This window comes from Hipposideros armiger, unplaced genomic scaffold, assembly GCF_001890085.2.
Source record: "Hipposideros armiger isolate ML-2016 unplaced genomic scaffold, ASM189008v1 scaffold_17, whole genome shotgun sequence".
In the NCBI taxonomy this organism is placed as follows: domain Eukaryota; kingdom Metazoa; phylum Chordata; class Mammalia; order Chiroptera; family Hipposideridae; genus Hipposideros; species Hipposideros armiger.
The window spans coordinates 7,384,644-7,410,745 of NW_017731367.1; the positions used below are offsets into that span (position 1 = coordinate 7,384,644).

General features: G+C 63.1%; 2 protein-coding genes across 3 annotated transcripts in view; one reads left to right on the plus strand and one right to left on the minus strand.

Annotated features, from left to right (window-relative positions):
- Nucleotides 1-9,431, plus strand: part of GPC1 (glypican 1) — a 30,348-nt gene extending 20,917 nt beyond the window's left edge. For both annotated transcript variants that reach the window (XM_019630234.1, XM_019630243.1), the window contains exons 2-9: nucleotides 2,623-2,781; nucleotides 3,931-4,322; nucleotides 5,066-5,231; nucleotides 6,166-6,296; nucleotides 6,383-6,502; nucleotides 6,619-6,752; nucleotides 7,091-7,266; nucleotides 7,588-9,431. In XM_019630234.1, the coding sequence (XP_019485779.1) occupies nucleotides 2,623-2,781; nucleotides 3,931-4,322; nucleotides 5,066-5,231; nucleotides 6,166-6,296; nucleotides 6,383-6,502; nucleotides 6,619-6,752; nucleotides 7,091-7,266; nucleotides 7,588-7,826 (1,517 nt within the window). In that variant the 3' untranslated portion in view covers nucleotides 7,827-9,431. The remainder of the gene's footprint in view (nucleotides 1-2,622; nucleotides 2,782-3,930; nucleotides 4,323-5,065; nucleotides 5,232-6,165; nucleotides 6,297-6,382; nucleotides 6,503-6,618; nucleotides 6,753-7,090; nucleotides 7,267-7,587) is intronic.
- A 524-nt stretch (nucleotides 9,432-9,955) lies between these two features.
- ANKMY1 (ankyrin repeat and MYND domain containing 1) overlaps nucleotides 9,956-26,102 on the minus strand; it is a 37,265-nt gene continuing 21,118 nt past the window's right edge. The window contains exons 13-18 of the mRNA XM_019628381.1: nucleotides 24,613-24,744; nucleotides 20,975-21,088; nucleotides 20,452-20,617; nucleotides 19,538-19,616; nucleotides 18,719-18,879; nucleotides 9,956-10,404 (exon numbers count right to left, since the gene is read on the minus strand). Of these exons, the coding sequence (XP_019483926.1) occupies nucleotides 10,280-10,404; nucleotides 18,719-18,879; nucleotides 19,538-19,616; nucleotides 20,452-20,617; nucleotides 20,975-21,088; nucleotides 24,613-24,744 (777 nt within the window). The 3' untranslated portion in view covers nucleotides 9,956-10,279. The remainder of the gene's footprint in view (nucleotides 10,405-18,718; nucleotides 18,880-19,537; nucleotides 19,617-20,451; nucleotides 20,618-20,974; nucleotides 21,089-24,612; nucleotides 24,745-26,102) is intronic.

Below are 26,102 nucleotides of genomic sequence, written 5' to 3' on the forward strand. Positions count from 1 at the left end.
GCCCAGGCTCTGGCTCCGTGTCTTCACTCCCGTGTGTGTCCGACGAGGGAGGGACAGACGGGGGCTGTGCTGGGGCTGCCGGAACAGCGCAGGTCACCGGCCGGCTGGGCGAGGTGGCCGGGCGGGGCTGGGTGGGGCGAGCTCCCAAGGGCGCTGCCTGTGGGCTCACCTGTCTGTGGACGTGGACGGGGCTGCTTTCTCCTCTGTGTGTATCAGTGGGAGGGTCGGGGATGGGGGCTGGGTCGACCAGGAGGCTCTGGACAGGGCAGCCGGCTTACGCCTTTGCGGCCCACCCACTGGCCCGTGACCCAGCCAGCCTGGCCTGAATCGCTGTCACAGCTGAGCCCAGGGTGTCCCCTGGAAGCCCCAGGCTGGCACCTGTTGAATCCGCCGCCCCGAGGGCACACCTCGCAGCTCACCCCTTCACCCTACCTCCAGCACCGCCGTGTTCTGATTAGCGGGGGGGAGGCTGGCAGGGTGGGGGTGCCACTGGTTCCTGGTTGGGTGCACACCTAGGCCCCCACCCTCTGCGACACAGTTCAGTAGCTGCCCTGCCCCCTGCTGGCAAGGGTCCAGGGCCACACCCCAGTCAGCAAAAGCAGCTGAGAGGGAAGGCGGTAGCTGGGGATGTTCTCCTGTCCCAGCCCTCCCTACCTGGAGGCGCCTACGGGGGACGGGGATGCCTCCTCCCTGCCAGGCCCCGCGGAGCCAGGCTCCGTACCTCACCCCAGCTGGCTGCCAGAAGCCCCGCCCCCCCCGCCTGGCCTGAAAAGCCTCACTCGCCCCAGGGGGCGGGTCCCAGAGCCCTGGCTGCACTCCCGCAGGCCTGGGCCCTCCACGGGGCCGCACACAGTGGTCTGACTGCTCCCATCTGTCCGTCAGCCCTGACCCACGGTGGGGAGCACAGCCCCTCCCTGGGGCTGCTGGCATCACTTCCAGGGGTGGTGGTCCCCAGACATGCAGTCCCTTGGGGCGGGGGACGGGGAGCAGGCCTGAGCAGAGGAGGGAGGTGTCGAGAGCAGAGGCACCTGGGGTCCTGAGGAGTGAGGCTGCCCAGGGCACGTGAGTGGGAAAGGGGGGACAGTCCTTCCCGCCCCTCCCCTTCCTCTCCCAGCAAACCTGCAGCCCTGCCACCTGGCGTCTGCGGGGCTGTCCCAGGCCCCTCCCACCCTGCCTTCCACACCGCCCCTCTCTCCTGACTGTCCTCACCGAGCCCAGACACCGTTCTGTTCTGTCCACTCACTTGTCTCAACCTCTGGGGGTGCAGACATAAACTCAAACCTCTTCTGACCTGGCTGCCCCCACAAGCTCCTCAGGGCTGACAGCCTGGGGATAACTAGGGAACACAGCCTCATAACCCAGGCCGTCCCCCCCAGGCCTCTGCCCACCACCATCACTCACGTCCTGGGACAGGTCACCTCGCAGCCCCCACCTCAGGACAGCCTCGGGGCCCTGGGAGCTCTGCCCAGGCCCTTCCACCCCCACCCCACAACTGTGCACAAGGGCACCCCTCCACCCCAGCCCCACACGGCTTCTGTCCAGGCCAGACCCCTGCCTCCACTCACGGGAGCCCAGCAGGGACCCTCCTCCATGGGACGTGCAGCCTGTGGGGACCTGGGGGGCGGGGGTGTCGGGCCCCTCACTGTGTAACCTGGACAAGAAGCCTGATCTCTGTCAGCCTCAGTTTCCTGGTCTGTAAAATGGGGTCTCAGCACCCCCCTCAAAACCACAGTTGTTACAACACTGGGACCAGCATGTTTTTCAAGGTGCAGCGTTTCCTCTCAGGCCTGCACGTTAAGTACCTACCGCGCCCTTCCCGCAGGCGCCGCTCCCCGAGAGGCACTGTTCACCCAGCCTGTCCTGAATCAGGGTGGAGACAGGGAGAGCACGCTGCTGTGAGCAGTGATGCCAGAGGGCTCTGAGGGTGCAGAGGAGGGGACAGACACCAAAGGGGGCACAGGTGTGTCTTGCTGGGTGGGGGTGGGGCTCACATCAGGCCCCCCCCAAGCCAGCTTGTGCCCGAGCCCTGTCCTGACCTGGGTAGCCTGCACCCTTTGGGACACTGCCTCTGGCCAGCCCAGAACTGCCTGTCCCCATGCACCCCCCAGTAGGTCTTTTGCCCCAGGCAACGTTGGGGGCAGGAGACTGAGGCTGCCCCCCTGCTCCTCAGGGACCCCGTCCTCAGTCCTCAGCCTGGGCCTCCTGCAGTGAGCCTGAGTCTGGCACTGCCCCCCACAGGCCCCCAGGCTGCTCTGTGCTGGGGTGCAGACGTGACCTCAGTGCATGGAGGCAGCAGGGTGGGGCTGGGAGACTAGGAGCAGCCAAGTGGGGTTGACCTCTGACACCTGCCCTGGAGCTCAGCTTCTGCACCCCTGTTTGGTGCCCCTCCCCCACCGGGCTTGGGGTCCCGGAGGTGGGAGCCTGCAGAGGAAGCCCTGGGGCTGCACAGGCCACCGCCACCCCCTCTCTGCCTGCACTCAGGCACCCCCACTTGGGCTGTGCACGCCCACTCCACCCAGGAGACCCCCCCAGCCTGAGGCCAGCTCTGCTGTTCCAAAGCTGCCCGTGCGGGGCCGCGCCCCGGCCTGGCCCTGCTCTCCCTCACACGCGGCCCCCCCACAGGTGAGCACCTGCGCATCTGCTCCCAGGGCTACACTTGCTGCACCAGCGAGATGGAGGAGAACCTGGCCAACCGTAGCCGTGCTGAGCTGGAGACCGCACTCCTGGACAGCGGCCGCGCCCTGCAGGCCACCCTGGCTTCCCAGCTACGGGGCTTTGATGGTGAGTGGGCCTGGGACTCGGGACACTGCCGCAGTGGGGAGCGGGGCACACACGGGGCCTCACCTGCCGAGGAAGGGTTGCAGGGGGTGGGGTTAGCACTTTGGGGCTGGGGGCTGCGATTTGGGGGGTCCCAGCAGCAGAAGGCTGCCCATGGACAGGCGCCTGAGCAGAGGACCCATGAGCCCCCGAGCCTGAGGCCTCTGAGACAGACACCCCATGGTGAGCACGGGACACGCATGCCTGTTTGGGGGTGCAGAATCGTCATTTGTATTAGCGGGTCAGAGGGGATCCGCTCCCCCCCAGGTCATTCCTCGTCACCTGCGGGGCTCTCCTGAGCACCTGCCAGGGCCCAGCCGTGTGCTGCCACCAGGTGGCTACAACCAGGGAGCGCAGCGCGAGGGCTGAGATCGGGGCCAGGCCAGGGCTGCAGAGTGCTGGGGTGGGGGCGGGAAGACTCTCGGGCCCCTGGTGTGGTCCTCACGTCTCTCGGGCAGCTGCCCCCCGCCCCCCCGCACCATGAGCCATTCGTTCCCCGCCCCCTGCGGCTGTCACATTGAGTCTGGGCAGAGGGCAGGAGGCCCGAAATGAGGCATGGTGGGATGACATGACACCTGCTGTGGGCACAGTGGGAGGGCGTCCCCAGGAAGTGACCCTGGAGGGAGAAGGCACCCGGCAGTGCTGTGGGGTGGCCAGCCAAGCCTGAGCCGAGATCAGGCCCGGGCGCCTGAGGCCCAGGGCATCCCTACGTGGATTCTGTCGGAGGCTCGTGGGTCGCCCGGCCGCCTGCCCACAGCAGCTGGTCTCGCAGGCTCCCAGGGGCCCCGTGTCACTTCTGCATGGCTGCTGAGCCTGGCCAGCGTTCACTGGCCTCAGCTCGTTAGCATCCACCTGTCCCTGTCAGGTCAGCCGTACTTCTGAGGATGATATTGCGTGAGCCTTCCCTGGCCACCTGGGGAGGGGTGGGTGGGACGTGGGCAGCCCCTTCGGGGGCCGCCCAGCACCCTGCACTCCTGGCTGTGTCCCATGTGTGGGGACCCTGTGCAGGTGTCCCAGGCCGAGTGCCCTGAAGCCTGGCCCAACCGCCACAGCAAGCGGGGCGGTCGGGGGCGCAGGGGCCCCCAAGGCTTCAGGGCCACCTCCCCTGCCCAGGTCACTTCCAGCTCCTGCTCAACGACTCGGAGCGGGCGCTCCAGGATGCCTTCCCCAGCGCCTACGGCGAGCTGTACACACAGAGCGCCAAGGCCTTCCGGGACCTGTACGCAGAGCTGCGCCTCTACTACCGCGGTGCCAACCTGCAGCTGGAGGACACGCTGGCCGAGTTCTGGGCCCGCCTGCTCGAGCGCCTGTTCAGGCAGCCACACCCGCAGCGGCTGCTGCCCGACGACTACCTGGACTGCCTGGGCAAGCAGGCCGAGGCACTGCGGCCCTTCGGGGACGCCCCACGTGAGCTGCGCCTGCGCGCTACCCGCGCCTTCGTGGCCGCTCGCGCCTTCGTGCAAGGCCTGGGCGTGGCTGGCGACGTGGTCCGGAAGGTGGCCCAGGTGCGCACAGCTGCCCGGGGTCTCAGAAGCCCTTAGGGACCCCCCCGCCGGCCCCCCGCCACTGCAGACCCCAGCCCCCTGGACATGGGCCTCTGGGCTGCCTCCTGGCCCTGCGCTCTGCCCAGGGACCTTCCGACAGCACCTTTGGGTGTGAGTTCCACTCTGGGCAGCCCACCTGCTGTCCCGCCCAGTCCCCGGCCACGCTGGGTCTGGACGCTGAGCCAACTACAGGGGTCAGGTGGACAGCAGATGAGAGACATGTCCTTGGAGGCGGGAGCAGGCTGGAGCCTGAGGCTTTACAAGCCAGCAGGCTGCCTCGCCCCATTGGGCAGCCTGTGTCAGACCCACCTGGGGACAGGTGTGAGAGGGCATCGGCCCTGGCTGTGAGCCGCCTACCCGTCCAGCCGCGGTCCTTAGCAGGTCACCCCCAGCCCTGAACCTCCATCCCGTCATCTGCATGGCGGGTGTATTTGTGGGTGGGCTTCCTGGGAGGCTTAGTGACAGAAGAAGTGTGCCAGGGGGTCGTAGCACTGTGACAGTAGTGATTATTAGGGTGAATGCCCCCCACGACCGGCAGGCCCACTTGTCTGAGAAGAGACAGGGCCCCCTAGAAGGGCCAGGCCAGGTGCCACTGCGGATGGGAAGAGCAGAAGCCACCTGACTTCTGTCCAGAGTCCCCACCCTGGGGCTCCCGGGAGACTGGGCACCGGCCGTGAGGTGCTCAGGCTGCCTTGGCTCCCCAGGTGCCCCTGGGCCCCGAGTGCTCGCGGGCCGTCATGAAGCTGGTGTACTGTGCGCATTGCCTGGGGGTCCCCAGCGCCCGGCCCTGCCCGGACTACTGCCGCAACGTGTTCAAGGGCTGCCTGGCCAACCAGGCCGACCTGGACGCCGAGTGGAGGAACCTTCTGGGTGAGTCGTCACTGCCACCACGCACGGGCCCTCGGGCCAGGGGACAAGGCTTCCTTGTGAATGTCGCAGGTGGAGTGTGACATGGACCTGGGAGGGAGCCCTGTGGGGTCATACCGTGTTTCCCCCGAAAATAAGACCAGGTCTTATATTAATTTTTGCTCTAATAATCTACATTTATTCATGTACAAAAATCTACATTTATTCAAACAGTCATGTCTGGCTGACGATCTTAACTGGGGCTTATGTTTGGGGTAGGTCTTATATTACGCGCATCCTGAAAAAATCATCCTAGGGCTTATTTTCCGATCAGGTCTTATTTTCGGGGAAACATGGTAGTTCTTGTCGTTCTCCACTGAGCGAGTGCCTCAACATGCATACATGCCAACACATGTGTGACGCACGATGGGCCCACATGAACACATGCCAACATGTATGTGACATGGGCCGCCACAGGCATGAGCTGTTGCCATGGTGGGTCAGCTGTGTATGCGTGTGCTGACACCTTGTAGGCCACCATGTGCGTGATGTGTACATATGCTGCCACGCGGTGGGTCAGCACACCAGTATGCCAGCACCCATAACTGCTGACACGTGCTGACACTGAGGGCCAACACGTTCGAACATGTGTTCATGTGTGCATGTGATGGCGTGATGCAAGCCAGTGTGAAGACAACATGCGTGAGTGGGCTGACGTGCACATGGTGGGCCAGAAGCACGTGCCCGCACGCGTGCGAGCTCACATACACGTGCGCCACAGACATGCCCACAAGACGAGCTGGCAAGCACATACATCAGCCCATAGGTGCTGACCTGTGTGTGAGCTGTCACATGTAGAGCAGCATGCTGCATGCGTGTCAACATGTGAGCACATGGGTGTCACATAAGGGCCCAGCATGCAGACACACTAAATGTCCTCTGCCCACGCCTGTGCCAGACTCCATGGTGGTCATCACTGACAAGTTCTGGGGCCCATCCGGCGCCGAGAGTGTCATCGGCAACGTGCACGTGTGGTTGGCGGAGGCCATCAACGCCCTCCAGGACAACAGGGACACACTCACAGCCAAGGTTTGAGCAGGGGGGTGCAGTGGGCATGGAGGGCTGTCCCAGACATGGCCTCATGTCCCCGGGACCCCTGTGGTCTCCACACCCAGGTCATCCAGAGCTGCGGGAACCCCAAGGTGAACCCTCAGGGCCCCGGGCCTGAGGATAAGCGGCACCAAGGCAAGCTGGTCCTTCAGGAGAAGCCTCCCACAGGCACATTGGAGAGGCTGGTGAGTGGCCACTCGCTGGCCAGGCCCTGGGCGGGGGGCAGGCTGGGCCAGGCGCCCTCAGGGGAGGGGAGGCCAGGCAGGGCCAGGGCACCCCAGGGCTTGACCGCTGCCCACAGGTCTCCGAGGCCAAAGCCCAGCTCCGTGACGCCCAGGACTTCTGGATCAGTCTACCGGGGACACTGTGCAGCGAGAAGATGGCCATGAGCGCCGCCAGCGATGACCGCTGCTGGAACGGGATGGCCAAGGGCCGGTAAGCGCCCCCCAGCTGACCACAGCCCATCCCTCCATGGAGGTCTCAGCCCGTGGCCCCGAGTGCTGTGTGCACAGGGCCATGCCTGACACGGGACACACAGCAGGACACAGAGCTGGGATGAGAGCCTGGTCCTCGTCCTGTCCCCGCCGCCCGCAGCATGCACCACGCCCAGTGCGTCCACACCCTGCTGTCGTGGGGCCTGTGTGGTCTCCCATCGGCCCCTGAAGCCATCAGCGGTCTCAGGCTTGCAACCGCCCAGGCGGGAAAAGGAGTGGGGGGCGGTGCCCCTCTGCAGGGCCTGAGGCAGTCACCCAGGGCCTGCCCCCCGGCCCCAGGTACCTCCCCGAGGTGATGGGCGACGGCCTGGCCAACCAGATCAACAACCCCGAGGTGGAGGTGGACATCACCAAGCCCGACATGACCATCCGCCAGCAGATCATGCAGCTGAAGATCATGACCAACCGGCTGCGAAGTGCCTACAACGGGGAGGACTCCGACTTCCAGGACGCCAGTGAGGCCCGGGCTACTGGGGCTGGGTGCGGGGGGCCGGGGGCTGAGAGCCATGGGGTCCGCAGAGGGGTACCAGAGCCCCCCCACAGCTGGGGAGAGGCAGGCGGGGGCTCTGAGGGCACTGCTGTTGCCCAGGCTCCCTGACCCGTCCGCAGGCACAGTTGCGACCTGGCCAGGATGTTCATCCAGCCTCGGCCAACCCAGGGAGTGCCGGCCACCAGGGCTCAGGGTGCTGCGGTCCGGGTGGAGGTGGTGCCCCAGCGTGGACGCTGCCCTTGGCCCCGGGCTGGGTGGGCCTGCCCGAGCCTCCTCTGCTCCCCAGGTGACGATGGCAGCGGCTCAGGCAGCGGCGATGGCTGCCCTGAGGACATCTGCGGCCGGAGAACCGACAGGAAGAGCTCCAGCTCCCGGACGCCGCTGACCCACGCCCTCCCCGGCTTGTCGGAGCAGGAGGGACACAAGACCTCCCGCGCCGCCCGCTGCCCCCAGCCCCGCACAGCCCTCCTCCTGCTGCTCGTCCTCGCTCTGGTCCTCTCAGCGGCCAGGCCCCGGTGGCGGTAACCATCCCCGGCCCCAGGGACTCGGCCAAGGACTGACCTTGCCAAAGGTGAAACGGACGATATTGAATTCCCCTCGGCCTAGAGGCCCCCGGGCAGGGCAGGGAGGGACAGTGCAAGACCGCTGCTCTGTGACCGCGCTGGGGGTGGGCGCGTGGCGCTGGCCCCCCAGGCCTGGCCTTGCCCGTCACCCTGGCTCTTAATTTTGTATGAGGCCCTCAGGTCAGCCGGGAATAATGTCCCCAAAAGCCATGTATTTCAGGGACCTTGGGGATGCCAGTGGCCGCCTCCTGCCCGCCCGCCCGCCCCTCACCCCAGCTCCCGGCACCGTCACAGCAGCAGTGCCTGGGAGGCGCCCTGCAGGGAGGCGCCCCGAGCAGCGTCCCGCTGGAGAGCACGCGCGTGCCTATGCCTTCCTCTCCTGCCGCTTCCCACCGAGAACTAGGGGCTCCCACTCAGCGCCCCGAGAATCCCTGAGAGGGTGTCGGGGTCTCTGCCATCCAGGGTCTCACAGGGCCTTTGAGATTATGCATGAACCCTTCACATGCAGCCAGGCCCCCCACCCTGTGATGCTGCCGGCCCCCAGAGCACCTGTGTCGGGGTGAGCGCCGGTCTGGCACGCTGGGCCCTCCGGACCTTGCCAAAGACCAGCAGTGAGGGGCCTGGACGCGCGAGAAGCTGCCGCCGGCACGTACACCCGCTGGGCTCTGCCCTCAGCTGCCTGGGGTGGCACCGCTGCTTCTAGCCAGCCCAGGAGAGCAGGCCCGGGCGTCCCCTTCACACACAGGGCCGGGTCCCAGCTCAGGATGACGCAGGCCAGGGCTGGTGGTGACCCACGGCTGTCACCTGGCCACAGCGATGCTGGGCGGCTGAGGAAACTTCAGCTCGGGGCCAGCAAATCCTGGGACCGCAAGCCAGAGGGCTGCCTGGTCCCTTCGTCGACCCCGCCTGCTGCAGGGAGCCAGGGGAGCTCTGACAGTTAAGGGCTTTTCCAGACGTGCAGACATTCACCAATGCTTCTCATCCTTGCTGGCTGAGAGCCGCTTCCTCCGCTCCTCCCAAACGGCCTGAGAGGGACCTGGGCCCCAGCTGCTGCTGGCCCTGGGGGGGGGGGGCCCAGGTCGGGACGGCGTTCCTAACCAGCACTGGGCCCCTGAGAAGGCCGTTTGGCGCCGCTCTGGCTCTCGTGGGGTGGGGGAGGCCTCCGGCCACCGGCCAGGGCCCCTGGCATGGCCCTCGCATGTGTGGCTCCTGGGCCCCCGGCCTGTGCCCCACCAGGCAGCCCAGTCCCCCAGGTACACCCCACAACGGCCCTGCTAGTGTCGGGGTGGGGGCTGAGCCGGGGCCCCTTTCCCTGCATGTGAGGGCCGGCTGGACTCTCAGGGACCCTGGGGTGTGACTGTCTGTGCCAGGACGGCAGCACTTGCGCTGCTCAGGGATGGCCCCAAGGGGGCCTGTGCTCTGGCCCCGCCCTCATGCGTTCCTGCCAGGGGCGGCCCTGCCAGTCAGCGAACAGGCGGCGGCCAGGCCTGCTGTGTCCTGCCGCCCGGGGTCAGCAGGCGACGTGTGTTCTTTGAGTCCTTGTATGAATAAAAGGCTGGAAACTTCATATGGCTGCAGTGACCCCTCCCTGTGCATCCTGGCAGCGAGCGTGTACCCAGCGGGGCACAGTGGGGCTTGTCAGCAGGTGACCCGGTTGTACCCAGCGGCATGGCCCCAAGGCTGCTGAGTGCCGACTTGGTGCCCTGGAGCAGGAAAAAGGCCAGGGCCTCCTGCCATCCACCCCTCCCCTGCTCTGGACACACATGTGGGGGACGGTCCCAGTTCCCGCCAGGTACCCTCAGTCATGCCTAGAAGGCCGGAGCATGGGGACCAGCATTGTCCTGAGGTGGGGCCTGGTGGGATGCCCTGATTGTCCGGTCTGGTCCCAGAGCCCTGCCTGCTGTACCCAGCGCCTGTCACCAGAGCAGGACCCGGGCTCCAGCCGCCCTGTGTCCCCAAGCGGAGACTCCTGTGTGATCCTTGGGGCAAAGCTGCCAGCCCCGTCCTCAGCCTCCTCCCTGGGGTGCCGTCAAGTGCAGCGCCTGGTGCCTCAGCCAGAAGCTGGCAGCCAACACGGACACATGAGCCGCCCAAGGGTCACTTTATTTGGACGTCGCAGCTGCACCAGCAGCCTGACAAACATTCAACAAAGGCTGTCTGTCACCCGGGGCCTGGCGTGCTAAGGGCCCAGCGGCCGGGAGCCCGGGCCCCGAGTGCGAGCAGCAGGCCCCTTAGCACAGGGTCAGTGTGCCCTGGAAGGAAGAACTCGGGTCCTCGGAGGGGCTCCCCAAAGCGTCGCAGCTCCTGACGGAGTGGGGTGCAGCAGGGCCTACGGCTCACCAGGTCGCGTATCTGGTCAGACATGGCAGTGCCGGAGGCACAGGTCCTCCCTCCCGGGGCGGCTGGGGCAGCGGCTCATGCATCGCTGTAGTTGAGTTTCCACCTGTGCGGCAGCTCGGAGCTTGCAGGCACCTGGCATGTGCCCGGACGCTTCAGGGGCTTCTGGGAGTGCTCTCTGGACAGGGGCATATACGCTTTCCCTGCCGGGTAATGAGGGCACGGGTGAGGTGGGTGTCTGGCACAGGACGGCCCACCTTGGGGGACTCGGCCCACGCTGGGCCCTCTGGACCAGCCCTGAGCTCCAAGCCCCGCCCACCCAGGGCTCTCGGTCCCCTGCACTCCTCACGGGAGTCCAGGAAGCCACAGCCGTCCTGATGACCCACAGTGACGGGCAAAGAGTGACCGGCTCCACAGGCAGCCTCCAGTGGGCGGCCCAGGCAGGTGCACGCATGCAAATATGCTCACACTCAGACACACCTGTGTGCACACAGGCGTGCACTCTGCCCCCTCCAGGTGACACAGCATTCCTCTACCTGGAGACAACCTCTGTCCAGAAATGACATTTACAATCAAAGCACTGGCTCGAGTCCAGGAGGGAGAACTGATCCCCCGGCCCTCAGTCCCTAGTAAGTGGTGGAAGGACAAGAAGTAGGCGTCTGGAAACCGAAGACAGGTGGCACGTCGCAGTCAGGGCCACCAAAGATGGGGGCAGAGCCTAGGGAGGTGACGATGGGATGGGATCTCGGAGACCCTGGCAAGCCCTCCCCCAACCCGGCACAGACACGATCCCTCCCAGACAGGACTCCAGCCCCAAAGCGAAGCCTCGGCAACCCTAAACGTTTCCCTCTTGCGTGTGGCCTGGGACTGTGAGCAGCAGCCCTCCCGGTTTCTAGCATAAACCCGACCTGGGGGAGCAGAAATGAGCCAGCAAGCTCTAAAAATAGGCCGCATCGGCCCAGGGCCAGGTCAACCGTCTTGGCGTGAGGACAAGAAATGGAAGAAAACACTAGGAAACATCCAGTTGAAGAGGCCACAGCCCAGCACTCGGCAGACACGTCGGGATGCTGGACCACATGAGGCATTTTACAGCCAGGAGCTGCCTGGGGTCCCAGGGAGTGTCACGCGCTAAAAAGAAAAAGGAAGCTGAGGGCCCGTGAGGGGCAGTGAATGAAGGGGGTGCGGGGTGTCAGACGCAGAAATACCCCTTGGGCCTCAGGGGTGAGCAGACAGGCTGGGGTGGGGCCGGCGCCGAAGCCGTGACACCAAGGAAGGGACACGGCTGTCAGGCTGCCGGGCCTCTGTGCCGACATCCGTCTCCGTGCGCATCTGTGTCCTGCTGGTCCTCAGCTGACGGGGACAGCAACAGGTGCCAGAGCATCAGGGCTCACCCAGCAGAGGGCAGAACCAAGCTCCTTGGGGAAGGGGTGACACCCCGGCAACGGCAGCACAAATCAGAATGACGACATGCAGGAAGGCACCTGCCTAGAGCCAGCACCGGGCGTTGGAGCGGAGGGCAGCTGGTCTGTGAAGTCAGCGCCCTGTGGTCCCAGAGAGGCAAATGGCCGGCCTGTTTTTTATAATGGACGCGCCACGTTATGCTAGTTTCAGGTGTACAACATGGCGGTGCAACGGATATTGTGAAATGACCACCACAATTAGTCTAGTGAACCAGCGGGTCTTTTAAAGAAACACAGAGATTAGGAGAGTGCCAGATGGGGAGATGGAGGCCATCCCCTGCAGAAGGCGAACCCCAAGGAGGCAGATGGCAGTGGCTGCGGGAACCCCTGCAGAGCAGGTGGGGGAGAGGGGCAGCCACGGGGTGGAACTGAGACCCCTGTGGAGAGCAGGGCCCCCTGAGCCTCGCCCACAGGTTGGCAGCATGAGCGCAGCCCCCAGGCAAGGGGCCACCCTGTCTGAGTCCATCTGGCTGACATTCTAGGCACGGGAGCAGGTAGGTGGGTGGCTGCCAGGGTGGGGACGAGACCACACACACACACACACACACACACACACACACACACACACACGGTGCCAGACGTTGACTGTCCACATGAAACGGCCCCTACCACACGCTACCCACAAAAACCATATTTTGGATGGAAGAACCAAAATGTGTAAAGCGACATTTCAAAACGCCTTCCCAGAAAACAGCCACTGCGACAAAGAGCAAGATAGGTTAGCCTGGCGTCTGGGCACGCGAGCCTGAGGAAGGCCAGAGACACCGTGACATGTCGGCCACAGCACACACGAGCTGCTCCCACCATGGACAAAAAAAGGCCATACCACAGAAGAAACGGGCAAAAGTGACATGCAGGCCACAGGCCGTTCTCAGACCTCCAAATGGCCGATAAATAAATATATGAAAACGCTCAACTTCGCCTGTCATCAGGGAAATGCAAAAAGGACTTTGTAAAGGGCCGTGCGGTGTGAAACCTCACTGTGAGAGGCAATTCTGGGTGCCACGGGGGTGCGCACACAGCCCAGCCGCGGGTGGGGGACGGCGCTGGTGTAGCTCTCTGTCCTTTAAACGCCAGCATCAGATTGGTGCCACCCGGCATAACATCCATCCACCTGAGTGGTGGGAGGTCACGGGCTCTTTTATTATTTTGTTGATTTTTAAAAATTTTCTGATGTTGCACCAGGTTTCATAGGGCCGAGAAGCCTGTATGGGGTCAGCCTCTTAAAAAACAGGAACACAAACCACACACAAAACAGCCCAGAGCCCCGGGCCTCGGGCTCCAGGCCCCGGCCTGTGTGGGGCCTCCCCAGGCTCACGGGCAGCCTGCAGATGTGGCCCGAGGAAGGGCAGGTGCCCAGCTCCCCAAGCTCCCAGGAAGAGCAGCTGGGCTCCTGTCTGGGGCTGGTTGGAAACCCGCAGCTCCTGGCCCCACGTTCCGGGGACCCCGTGGGCCACCTGCACCACCCAGCTCTGCAGAGAGCACAGAACACTGGCTTCTGAGCAGAACCTCGACACCGGCCAGTTCCAGGCCCTTTATCTCCGTCACCAACACTCCAGCCCCCACCCCCAGGCCTGCTCCTGACACCCCTCCACCCCCAGCTTCCAGGGCCCCTGCTCGCAAGTGCCCCCTGACCTTACCTGGCCACCCCTCAGGTACGGGGCCCAGGGAGGGGCCACCTCCAGACTGGTCCCTCCGTCTCCCAGGCCCGGCTGGCCCTCCTGCCCTGAGGACCCGGGCTCCTCCTCGAAAGCGTTCTCATTGCCCTGTCCCCGCCGACGGCTCCCTGCACTAAGTGGGACCTGCGCACCCCTCTGCTCTCCCCTCCACCTCCTGGACCTGCCTCCTCCAGCGACCACCCACCCCGGGCACCACGGGCCCACTGTCCTGCCTGCCCGTCTTCTGCCCACGCCTCCCGGCTCTCACGGCCATTCCTCAGTCCCTCCTCCCGTGTCCCCACCTGCTTGCCTTCTGCCTCACCGGGACCCCGCGGTCCTGGTTCCACGCTCACTCTGACACCACCGTCCACCGCCTGCAACACCCCACCCCTCCGCGGTCCTGCCCTCCACCTGCCCGCCTCACTGCTCCCAGCATGGGCTGCGTGGGGGGGCCAGGTGGCAGAGCACCTCTTTCCCAGCCCAAGAGAGAGTCCAGGTGGGTGGTGGAGAGGAACCTGCAGGGGCTGGAGGATGGGACTGAGGGTCACAGGGGACGGGGAGCCAGGTGGCTGGGCACGTTCACAAGTGAGAGGAAGGGGGGCCAAGGCAGGGACGGGGCAGGTGCATCGGCCCGCCCTCGGCAAGCTGGCCCCTGCACAGTCGCCTGGCTCAGCCGCCACGTTACACCCAGGGCGGCCTATGCAAGGCCTGGGGCCTTCTCCCACGGGCATGTAGGTCCCCAGCAGTCACCCGGCCCTGCAGCCCGCCCCGCTCACCACACTCCTGTGACTCCCCCACCCTGGTGGCCCCAGCACAGCAGGCCAAGGGCTCCTGCCCTGTGACTTGAACACATTTACCTGTTGCCAACCTCCAGCAGGTGACTAACAGCCCCAGCAATGATGCCAGGTCCCTGATGACGGGGTGCAGTCTACAAAGGAGGGGCTGCAGGACAGTGGGGGTCTGGAGAGTATGGGGGCTGCCATGGGGCCTGGGCACGAGGCCTCCCTGGGCCTGCTGGGACCCCCACCCTGAATAATGCCTACGTGACCAGACTCCGTGTTTCCAGAGCCAAGGGGCCAGGTGACTCCGCGTGCAGCCAGGGGCAGGGTCCCCAGGACAACGGGCCTTTGGTGGGACATCACGCTCAGCACTCAGCGAGCAGAGGCATGTGGAGGGTCTCAGCAGCATCACAGAACTTTCCAGAGGGCGCTGCGCTCTGTGGGAGCCCCAAGGACAGGGGCCCAGGGAGGCCCCCTGCGCTCGCACACACCGGCAATGCCAGGCCTCCAAGTCCTCGGGGTCCGTAAAGGGGAAGGCTGACCGCAGGGCGTGAGGACCTGAGGGGCGGTCGCTGGCCTGGCTGCAGGCGCAGCTCTGGCCCAAGTCTCAGTGACGGCACAGCGGGAGGGGTCGGACGCAGAGAGGACACATGGAGGTCAGCTTGGCCAGCCTCTCCATGGCACTGGCACAGAGCTTGGCACAAGGGAGAGTCACCAGGTGCCCTCCCCAGACACAGTGGCCACCCCCAAGGGCAGGTGAGAGGTGGCCGGTCCGGTATATTCTAAAGATAGACGCAACCCAGTTTCCTGAACAGGGTGTTCAGGCGAGAGAGAGGCCGTGAGGACGCTCCTATCTGTGGCCTGAGCCGTGGCCAGTCGGCCTTGCCAGCTGCAGGAGACTGTGGGCCGGCGGGTGTGGGCGTGTCTCCACGTGAGTGAAAACACACAAAGGCACCCTGTCGCCTTAACAAACTGGCTGATGGAACAAAGTGTAGTCCAATGAAAGTTAAAGATTTACGCCAGAACCACTAACTTTACGTAACATCCGTAAAATGGAATGGCTTGTGTCCTTCAAGAAGCGGGTGGCTGAAAGCATTCCCGCAGCTCCAGGGGCCCTGCTGCTGTCACTGTCACCTAACACCGCACAGAGCCGCCAGTGTGCTGGGGAGGGATAAAGAGAAAGCCGCTGATGGCACCACGTCTGCAGAGCCTGGAGCCGACCACGCAGAGAACATGGGACAAGGACGCAGCCGCACTGCCAGACCGCACACACAGTGTGGGCAGGAAACGTGGCCTGAGGTGAACCTACTAGACGCGCCGGCGGGGCCACCCCATGGGTGGGTGCTGAGGACTGCTCGGGTGCCCGGCCCTGTTGTAGCAGCTGGAGCTCTGCTGTGAGCAGGGTGCCTGCCCGGGTGCATGGGGTCTGGCAGACGCAGCCCCCCCGCCTAAGACACGGGCTTCCGCAGAGCAGGGCCCATTACCCTGTCCTCCACGATATCCTGGAGGCCCTGAGCATGCCTGTCAGAGGGCACGCACAGCATCCACCTGGGGGCAGGAGGGAGAGAGGGAGCGGTCCAGGCAGGTGCCACGCACAACGGGGTGGCGGGGGACAGGTGCGGGGGGGGCAGCAAGGACTTTGATGGGATGCCCTGCAGTGGACACAGGGGCAACATGGCTGGCCTCTGCTGCACTGGTGCCCAGGTGGCCACAGAACGGAACAGAGGTAAGAGATGGTGGGGGCTGCCCAGCGCGCAGGCAAACCAGACCCTGAAGGCTGGACAGATGGGCCGACAACAAAAGGGAAACTTCCATGTAGCAGATGAAACCAGGAGACGGCCATTCCCTGGGGAGGTGCAGGCCACAGACAGGTCCCAGCCCTCCCGGAGAGCACAGTGATACAAGCGGAAAATGCGACTCCTTTACAATCTGAACATGTAACTTGTGCAACTTTAGCCGAGGGGAAAACAGGCCAAGGTGTATGAACAAAGAAACAACCTATGTGCCCAACAAGACGCTGGGCACACATGCTACAGGTAACAGGACGCGTGCACGGTGTTACACACACACAACAGGTGACAGGACATGCACGCAGTGTTACAAAGGCAGGTTAAGGTCGCGAAATTCACCATTCCATTTTAAAAGTCAGTGGGAGGTGTGCAAAAGCACACACATGTGCGTGGTGCTAGCGTGTACACGTGTGTGTGCGCGTGTCTGTGCACAGATTAAAACTGAAAAGAATATGCTCCGGACATTCATCTGAGTGGGACATTGGTTTGAGTTTCACTGTCTTCATCTATTCTTGTCTTTTCTGACAAGCAAATATTTCATCCAGGACAAAAATAAAGCAATTTTCATTGGGGTGAAATTATGGTGCAGAAAATATTTAATAGCATAGGAAGATATTCATGGCTTCATTTAGAATATACAGACCAAGCTCCCACTCTCAGGGTGTGTGTGCGCATGGGTGTGTGTGCATGTGTGTGTGTGCATGTGTGTGTGTGCGTGTGTGTGCATGTATGCATGTGTAGACAGACAGGACTAGGAGAACACACGCCGGTGTTGGCAATGGTAACTTCCAGGTGTCAGGATAAATGTTATTGATCTTCAGCAATTACACTCTAACTTTTACAGAAGAACAACGTGAATTCAGAAGTATTAGGAGCACTGTGGCCATGCCCCACCCCCAGGCCCCCCAACAAGGCCCTCCCCGCCAGGACCCTGCTCCCCGGTCACAGCCATGTTACCTGGCCTGGGCCAGGACTGGCTGACACGGGGGGCAAAGCGCCGGCTGCAGAGCAACACACAGGGTCCTTTTTCCCTCTGCCCAGACGCCTTCTTCACTGCCCCCCGACACACACACACACACACAGGACCACCGCCCACTAGGGAGCCCCCCAAAAACTGCCCAATAGGAAACCCATCTCTGACAAGAGACCAAGGAAACCAGGGCTGCAGGCAGGGCTGCCACGACCAGTGGAAAGCCAGCCTGGCCGGGGCCCCCACATAGGCTCCATCACCCCGCCGAACTCTCCCACTGTCCCTGCCCCGCCCCCACCCCTCTGCTCACCCCCTCCTACCTGGACACGCCTGAGGACAGGCACCCTCACTGTCCCCCTTCCGCCTGCCCCTTCCGTGAAAGCCGACCCACCCTCGTCACGCCACAGTCACCCCCCAGCGCCAACTCCATCTCAGCCATGGGTGGGTTCCGCACCCACTGTCCCCTGTAGCACACGCCTGGCAGTCATGTCGAACACGCAGACAATAACGCATGTGGAGGAAACGAACCCTCGACACGGGCAGGGAGCCTGGAGCCGTGGGGAGCAGCGTGAGGCACCCCAGTGTGTCCCTTCTGAGCAGGGGATGGACGGCGGGGGCTGTGGGCTCCTGGGAGGTCCCCAAACACCCCCAGCACAGGAGCTGCCTTCCGGCAGTAGCCCCCAGGCCCCAGGGAGCTCAGAAGCTCGGCCGCCCTGGGGAGGTCTGCGCTTGCCCATACGGCACAGCAGCCCAGAGGATTAAAGCACGCCCCGCGGGGCGCTTTATTGTGGGGTCAGGAGGGAGAGGCCCTGCGCACAGCCCTGCAGCGCAGGCTGCCTGGGTTAGGCCAGGCGGTTCCAGGGTCAGAGGCCCGAGGCAGCCCCCGGTGGCCCCGGGTGCAGGTGCGGCAGGTGAGGTCCCCAGCCTCGGCCTCGAGCGTGCTCCTTTACTGACATCTGTCCGCCCTCCGGCTCGCGTCCTCCAGGTGGGCGCCTGGACAGGAAACTGGGGGCGGGACGACGGTGAGGGCCCTGAGGGTTCCCGAGACACCACTGGTGACGGGAGCCCCGGGGCGCAGGGAGCACAGGTGGCGCTCAGCTCTGCGCTCACACGTGTGTGGTACACGGAGGTCTAAGTGTCTGCTGGGCTGGTCCTCAAAGAGGGGGCCCCACAGCCTCCCAGCCCCGTCCTGGGTCTGCACACCAGGGAGCTGTGAGCAGACCCGGGGTGCACCCCGAGTGGGGCCTGTATTAAAAACCCCATTTCACTGAGGGAGAAATGGAGGTAACGGCAAGTATCACAGCTCAGAGAGGGACGGTCTCAGGGGCACGGCCCAAGGGCAGGGGTCAGTCACCCCTCCCTCCGTTCGCACAAGGACAGGCAAGAACAGGCAGCTCCTGCCACTGTCCTCACCGCCGCCGCCCTCAGAGCAGCGGCCCAGTGCGGTCACCTCAGGTCACCTCAGAAGAGGAGGGAGAACAGGGAGAGGAGATGCTTCTAGAGCAAATGTCTGCTGACCCCCACGCTTCCCGTCACAGCCCCAAGGTCAAGTGCCCAGGGGAACCCGAGTCCACCAGGGAGCTCAGGTGTCTGGCGGAGCCCCAGGCATCGTGGCTTCGCTCTGTGGGGTCCAGGCAGGCCCTCCCCAGGGAGCCATGGACACACAGGACATGGCGTCCACCAAACGTGGGTAAGTGCCAGGCTGGCTCGGGGCCTCTGTGTCCCCACAACACGTACCTCTAACAATTCTGGCAAGTGGATTGGCTTGGAGAGACTCGGGGGGACGATGGAGACCCTCGCCCAGCAACCCCGCAGGCTAGTGCCCGTGTCCCTGCCCTGGCGGCCAGCCGCGGGGCTCACCGATGGCCAGCAGGACGGCGCAGTCCCGCTTGTGGAAGCTGGTCCAGGCTCTGGCCCTGCAGCTCTTGCTGCAGGTGAGGATGCCGTAGCAGCGTGCGCAGGGCGCCAGGCGCACCCCCACGGAGCGGCCGCACTGCGAGCAGAACCTGAAGAAGGGCATCCTGCGGGGGGCACGCGGCTGTCGGGCGTGGTGCCATCCGCGCCCACGTCCTCTGCACGGGCGGCCGCTCACACATGGACAGGACCTCAAGTCCCATCCAGCGACGTCCAGCACAGGGCCACTCAGAACAGGAGCCAAGCAGGGGGCCCAGGGAGCCCCGAGCGGTGGCCCTCAGGGCTGGGGCCACGCATGTACAGTGCGGACTGGGGGATTTCTGCGTGGATGAGGGAGCAGCAGCTCCGAGCGGACACACCCAGGGCTATGGGGGCTGCGCACACCCGAGCCCCATGCTTCCAGAGGAATGTGAGCCCAGAGGGGCCCACGGCCCCTGCCCGCCCCGCCCAGCACCCCCGCCCCGTCCCAGGGTTTACGGGGCGGGCATGGTCTGATGCCCACAGGGACAGTAAGTAGGGCACACAGGCACGTGGAGATTATTCCGGAACAGCAGCATGGGAGCAGAGCCGTGACCCCAAGGAGGGGCTGGCGGTGCAGGGGCTGGGGGCGCGGGGGGCAGGGTCCATCCACTGAGACACTGCTCATCTTCACGAGGTGGAGCCTGGCCTCAAAACCCACCCAGCCGCCCCCACCAGACCTCTCCAGCGTGTGCCCTGCCACCCCCGCTGCCCCCCCATGGTGAGGAGGGTCACACCGGCACTTACTGCCCCTCCTTCTGCAGGTACAGCGCGTTGGGCAGGCTGGCACCCTTCTGCTTCTGCCTGTGGTGGGAGACCAGCTCCGCTGTGCCCAGAGAGACCCGCGTTAGCCCCCCTGGGCCCTCCGGCTGGTGCCGCGACACCCGTGTGGCAGGGAGCACTGGGCTGCCTGCCCAACGCCCTCCTGCACGGAGCCCGCCCTGGCCCCAGGACATGTCTCGCCAAGCAAAGCACCAAGCAGGTCCCTCTTCCTCGTCCCCCAGTGCCGGTCAGTCCACCTGGGAGTGACGGGCACCAGGCCTGCAGGGTCCTGAAGTCATACTCCCCTGCGGGCCTCCCGTGGAGCAGAAGGGCCCGCCCGCAGACCGCTGTCCCCGCAGGGAGGAGCCCATGCCCAGGGCTGGGGCGGCCCCGCTGCCCACAGGGCCCCCTGCAGCAGCCTCAAGCAGCTCAGCCGGCACCTCCCCCGTCTTTGGTGTCATGTCCCCAGCGCACGGCAGTAGGGCAGACGTTCCCTGCACTGGACTAACGTGCTCCTAGACGCACTCCCACCATGCGGCCTGGGCTTGTCCTGGGCTTGTCCTGGGCCCTGGGCCTGTGCCCTCCGACTCCTCTCCCCAGGCTCGCCTCCCCAGCCAGGACCCCTCCTCAGTCTCTCTCATACGACCACCTTGGAGGGCGGGACACAAGGTCGGAGGAACCCAGGCCCAGCAGCAGCAAGGAGAGGCCTCTCTCGTGTCCGCTCACTGTGGCCCATGGAGTCCAGGGCTTCAGGGAGCATGGCCCCAGACTCAGCGGCCCCCCGTGAGGGGGCCTGTCCTGTTCCATGTCCTGGGCATAGCGGGCACTCGGGCTGGTCGGGGCTGCAACGGGAACCCCCAGGATGGCGCTGCCCGGCCGGCCTGCCTGCGGCCACCCACCTCGCTTGCTCAGGTACAGAGCCTTCAGGTCCCACTGGCTCTCCTTGGCGAGGACAGCTCGGCGCAGCTGGAAGCCCATGTAATCCAGGAGCTTCTTCCGGGCCAGAAACGTCTCCCGCTCTGCCGGCATCAGCGTGTGGAAGGGGCAGTGGGCGATCTTCCGGTCCTGCGGCACAGCACCCGGCACGCCAGTGACCCAGGGCACCACCGCCGGTGACCCGGGGCACCAGCCCCCATCCCGGGAGGGCAGGCCCCTCTCCCGGCCTGGCCCGTCACCACAGGAGGGACCCTGGGCAGGGAGCACACCTCTGCTCTCCATGGTAACTGAGGACAAACCAGACCAACATGCCAAAAGCTGGCACACAGGTAGCCATGCCCGTGACGCACTCGGGTGCCAGGTCTCTTCCAGAAGGCCAGAGGCTGGCTTCTGTCAGAGGCGGGAAGGACCCTGGCCAACTTTGCACTTGAGACACTAAAGGTGCCAGCACCACCCCCATCACATCAGGTGACTTCTAGGCCGTACCTGGTAGAATCTGAAATACCCGTAGTCCACGGCTGTGCCCACAGCCACCTTGTCCCCCTGCGTGAGTGTCACGGGGTTCAGGATGTCAGCCCCATAATTAATGAGCCGGTCAATCTATGGAGAACAGAGCTGTGTCAAATGTGTGCAGACACCCAGCCACCGGGAGGCGGGATCTGGAAGGCGTGTCCCCCATGCTCTGTCTGGCCCGCCCACGGCTTCCAGGCCCTTCTGCCAACCTCGCTGGATGGCAGGAGGGCAGCCCGAGGGCACGGCCCCAGGAGAGCAGGCGCTGCCCAGATGGTGGTTGTCACATCACCTGCGTTACCCAGGGAAGCCACTCTCTCGGGTGTGTGGAGAGAGACAAACGAGATAGACATGTAATGTAACCTCACAGATAGGAAGTTAGGGCGAGCGTCATTACAATGCCCCTCGCGGGGAAGTCAAGGCCAGGCCACGCTTGCGGAGCCCTCCCTGAACCCCACCCCAAGTGCACCATGGGACTATACTGTGTCTGGCAAGGCCTGGTTACCGTCCCACATCCACTCGGATCCATTCAAGGGCAAACACTAGGCCTGTCTTGCTCAATCCTATCCCCACATGTCTGGGGCGCTCGGCGAGGCTGTGGACGTGTGGGGGTGTGTGTGCGTGACGTCTCACAAACAGCACTGCAAGGTCTCTGGCTCAAGACTGACCACCAATCTCGCTCCCTGCAAATGTCATCTTACAGGCCCCACCCCCATGCCAACAAAGGAAGGAGGCCAGTCCTACGAAGAGCCTTTATGGTTTTATGGTTTTAGCCAGGAATTTTAACAAAACCACCAAACCACAGGGCTCCGGGCAGCCCGGTGTGGACCGATGAACACCAGGCTGTCACCTGCAGGACGCTTGCCCTACTGTGTGTGGCCTACTTGCCAGCCAGGCGAGAGCAGGACTATGGGGGTGCACAGTGGCCCCCTCGACGAGGGTCCTGGTTCTCTCAGTGCCTGTTTAACATCCACTCTTCACAAACACGGAAACCCTGGCGACACTGTGAGCGAAGCTTCCTGGGCACGGACCCAGGCATCCAGGGGCAAATGCCACCAACACCGGCAGCCAGTGTGGCGTGAACGGGCCCAACTCACAGGTGTGGCGGGCCTGGGTGGAGTGCACACACCGATTCCTCACGGCCACGGTGACACCAGGCCAGGCCTACGGCAAGCACAGCGGAGCCAGTTTTCCAGTCCTTGGGAAGGAGCCGCCTGCTCCAGCTCCAGCCCCTTCCCTCTGCCTCCCCTCCCCTCCCCTCCTTCCTGACAAGCAGGACAACTCTCACTGCCCAGCCGGGGGCGCGGCTGCGGTTCCGGGAGGGCTCCGAATGTTCCATGGAATCACATCACGTGAAAGGACAGCAGAGAGAAGGCAGCAGACACTGCAGTGGGCTACTGAACAGCATTTCTCGAAATCCCTACCTGAATCTATAACACTCTTAGACGAAAACGTGGGGCGAAAGCTTCACGACACTGGACTTGGCAATGACTTTCTAAATCTGGCACCAAAGGCACAGGCAACAGAAGAAAAAATGGACAAATTGGACTTCATGAAAATGAAAAACTCTTGTGCATCAAAGGACATTATCAACAGAGTACAAAAGCAATACACAGATGGGAGAAAATATTTTAAATCATATATCTGATGAGTGATTAATATCCAGAACAGAGAGAACTCTTAAAACTTAACAACAACAAAACCTCTCATTCTTAAAACAGGCAAGGGACTTGAACAGACGTTTCTCCAAAGATACACGAATGGTCCACAAGCCCGTGAAAAGATGCTCAACATCACTGACCACATTAAAACCCAATGAGATGCCACCTCACACCCATCAGGACAGCTGCTATCAAAACCCCCAGAGATGACAAGTGTTGGGGGGGCGTGTGGAGAAGGTGGAACCCTGGGCTCTGCTGGTGGGAACGTGAAAAGGTGCAGCTGCTGGGGAAACAGTGTGGAGGTTCCTCAAGATTAAACACCGTGAGCACGTGGCCCAGCGACCCCACTCCTGGGTCTGTACTCAGAAGAGCCGAAAGCAGGGGCTTGAAGAGACATTTGCACAGCCACGTTCACAGCAGTGTCCCTCCCAACGGCCGACAGGTGGAAGCCACCAAGTGTCCACGGATGGAAGCCACCAAGGGTCCACGGATGGACGATGGACAGCAAAGTGTGGTCCATCTGCACAGGGAATATTATTCAGCCACAGAATGGAAAATATTTGACACCTGCTCCAACAGGGATGGAGCTGGAGGTCATGTGATCAGCGAAGTAAACCAGTCAGGGGGACAAACGCTGTGTGACTCGCTTCCTCGAGGACCTCGAGGAGTCACACCGATGGGACAAAGGGCAGAGGGCGGGGGCCAGGCCTGGGGGAGGCGGTGGTGTTTAATGGGTGCAGAGTGTCCATTTCGCAGGGTGAATACACTTTTCTACCAATGAGGTCCAAGAGCTCTGGGGACACGCAGGGGTGGCTACACGACACGTCAATGCGCTTAGTGCTGCTGAGCATAGAAACGGTCGCGATGGTACATTTATGTGTCCTTCAGCACAACGTTCTTCAAAAGCATGTACAGCACGACCTCTGCAGGAGCGCCCCTTACTGACAAAGCATCAAATGGGCCACCAGAAGTGGGCAGAAGGCCCTGCAGAAAGCTCCCCTCTTGGCGTGAGGACCAGCCAAGGTGGCGCTGCACCCACTGAACCAGCCAAGGCAGCAGGAGAAGAACAGGAACGCAGGTGACACGTGCTGGGAGAGAGGAAAGCCATGGTTTGCGGACAATGTGCTTCTCTACCAACAAAATCCGAAACAGTCACTGGACTCCTCAGCTAACAGGAATTGATTTTGGGGGACAACAGCCACAAGTCTGTTAAACAGACTCCTGAACCCCAACAGCGGCCCTGAGAAGATGTAAGGAAAAGAATGAATACACATACTATAGAGCTAATAAAAGCTAAGTTCATTCTGCAGCGTCAATATTTTTATAACTGGTTTATGGTGTACGGATAATAAAAGCGGTTTCATTATTGTGATAGTTTGGTGCAATTTGTCTGCTTAGAAGTTATAAGTTGGAAGCATTTATGAGAATCAGATATATTCTCTTGCAATTTTTAATTAAATCTATACTAGAGTTCCGGTAAATAAGCATGTGGCGAATGCTTCACTGTCAGACAGCCTCTACTTTGGCATCTGTTGCTGATTAAGCATCACAGCGTCTCCCTCTCAGGGGGCCGAGGGTGAGAAAGCGCCAGCAAGGGCGGCTCCAGCCCGGCCCAGGACACGACGCCCCGATCCCCGCCCAGGACACAGCACCCCAATCCCCGCCCAGGACACGGCACCCCGATCCCCGCCCAGGACACGGCACCCCGATCCCCGCCCAGGACACAGCACCCCAATCCCCGCCCAGGACACGGCACCCCGATCCCCGCCCAGGACACGGCACCCCGATCCCCGCCCAGGACACGGCACCCCGATCCCCGCCCAGGACACGGCACCCCGATCCCCGCCCAGGACACAGCTCCACTTGCCAGGAACAAGGGCCAGACCAAGGGTCCAACGCACACCCCCAGACCCTAGACCCCAGTGCCAGCCCCCTCCACGTCCACCCCCTCACCAGGGCCAGCTTGCTGTCCAGGCTCCTCCGGGTCTCATAGATGAGGTCACAGGCGACACACAGGGCACTGCCCACGCCTTTGGTCAGGAGCAGGTTGGGGTCAGCACCATGGCGCAGAAGCTCCTTCATAACCTGGGCACGGGAAGGCTTGTCAGCGCCCACAGGCCCCTCCCTGGAGCAAGGCCACTGCAATGCTGAGCACAGTGGCGGCTACACCTCGGCTGGCTGAAGCCACCACCTGGGCACTCTCTGTGGCCCCGACCCACAGGCACCACTCTGCCCAGGCAGAGAGGATGGTGCTGGGGGGGGGAGGTTGGGCACACGGTGGCTCCTTGGGCAGGGCTGCCGTGCTCCCCAGGTGGCCTGTCCACTGCCCACTTGCTCCAAGGAGTCCTGGCTCCAGCCTTATTTCCATCCCAGGGGCACCGCTGAGCCCCACAGCAGGCGCCACCCCCCCAACACAGGGCCCAGGGCTCGTCCTGTCGGCCCCCTGTCCCTGGGTCCAGTCTGCTTCTGTCCCCTGGGCACCTGGTCTCTAACATCACCTGACCAGATGCAGCGTGGGCCAGGTCTCACTTATTCCCTGCTGCGTCCCCAGCCGCTAGCCCATGTGCCGCCCAGGAAGCCAGGAGGGGGAGCAGCTGTGGCCAGACACAAGGGACACTAGTGTCTGGCTCTCTCAGGAGCTTCACCCGCAGTGAAGCGCGTCACTGCCGCGCCCCACCTGTAACAGCGGGCACAGGGCAGTGCCCACATCACCTGTTGAAAGAATGACCTGACACATGAGTGAAGGGGGGAGAGGAGACGGCCCCTGCGGGAGTGCCACGGAAGCCCCGACTGCATTGACAATGCCTTCCACCTCTTTAGGCCTCTGCAGACATGTCCCCTCACGAGAGAAGCCCCTCAGGCCACCCTGCTAAGGTGGCCCACCCTCCATCACGCTCTATCCCTCATCTTATTTTCTAAATAGCGCTTGTCATTACCTGAAGATGTGTCACACACTGGATTAGGGTCTGTCTCCCCCAGCTAGAACATAGGACCCTTCAGAGCACAGACCTTGGTTTACTCAACATCTAATGCCCCAAATGATGCCTGCCTGCCACATAGCAGAAGATCCAAAAATAAGTTAAATGAAAAGACAAACAGGAAGATGGAATATAGATGGTGGAAGGAAGGAAGGGAGGAAGGAAGAGGGATTGATGACGGCTGAAGGATGGATGGGTGAAATGATGAATGGGTGGGTGGGAGGATGGATGGATGGATGATGGACGGACAGGTAGGCGGATGGATGATGGATGGATGGATGGATAGGTAGGTGGATGGATGATGGATGGATGGATGGATAGGTAGGCGGATGGATGATGGATGGATGGATGGATAGGTAGGTGGATGGATGATGGATGGATGGATGGATAGGTAGGTGGATGGATGATGGATGGATGGATGGATAGGTAGGTAGGTGGATGGATGGATGGATGGATGGATGATGG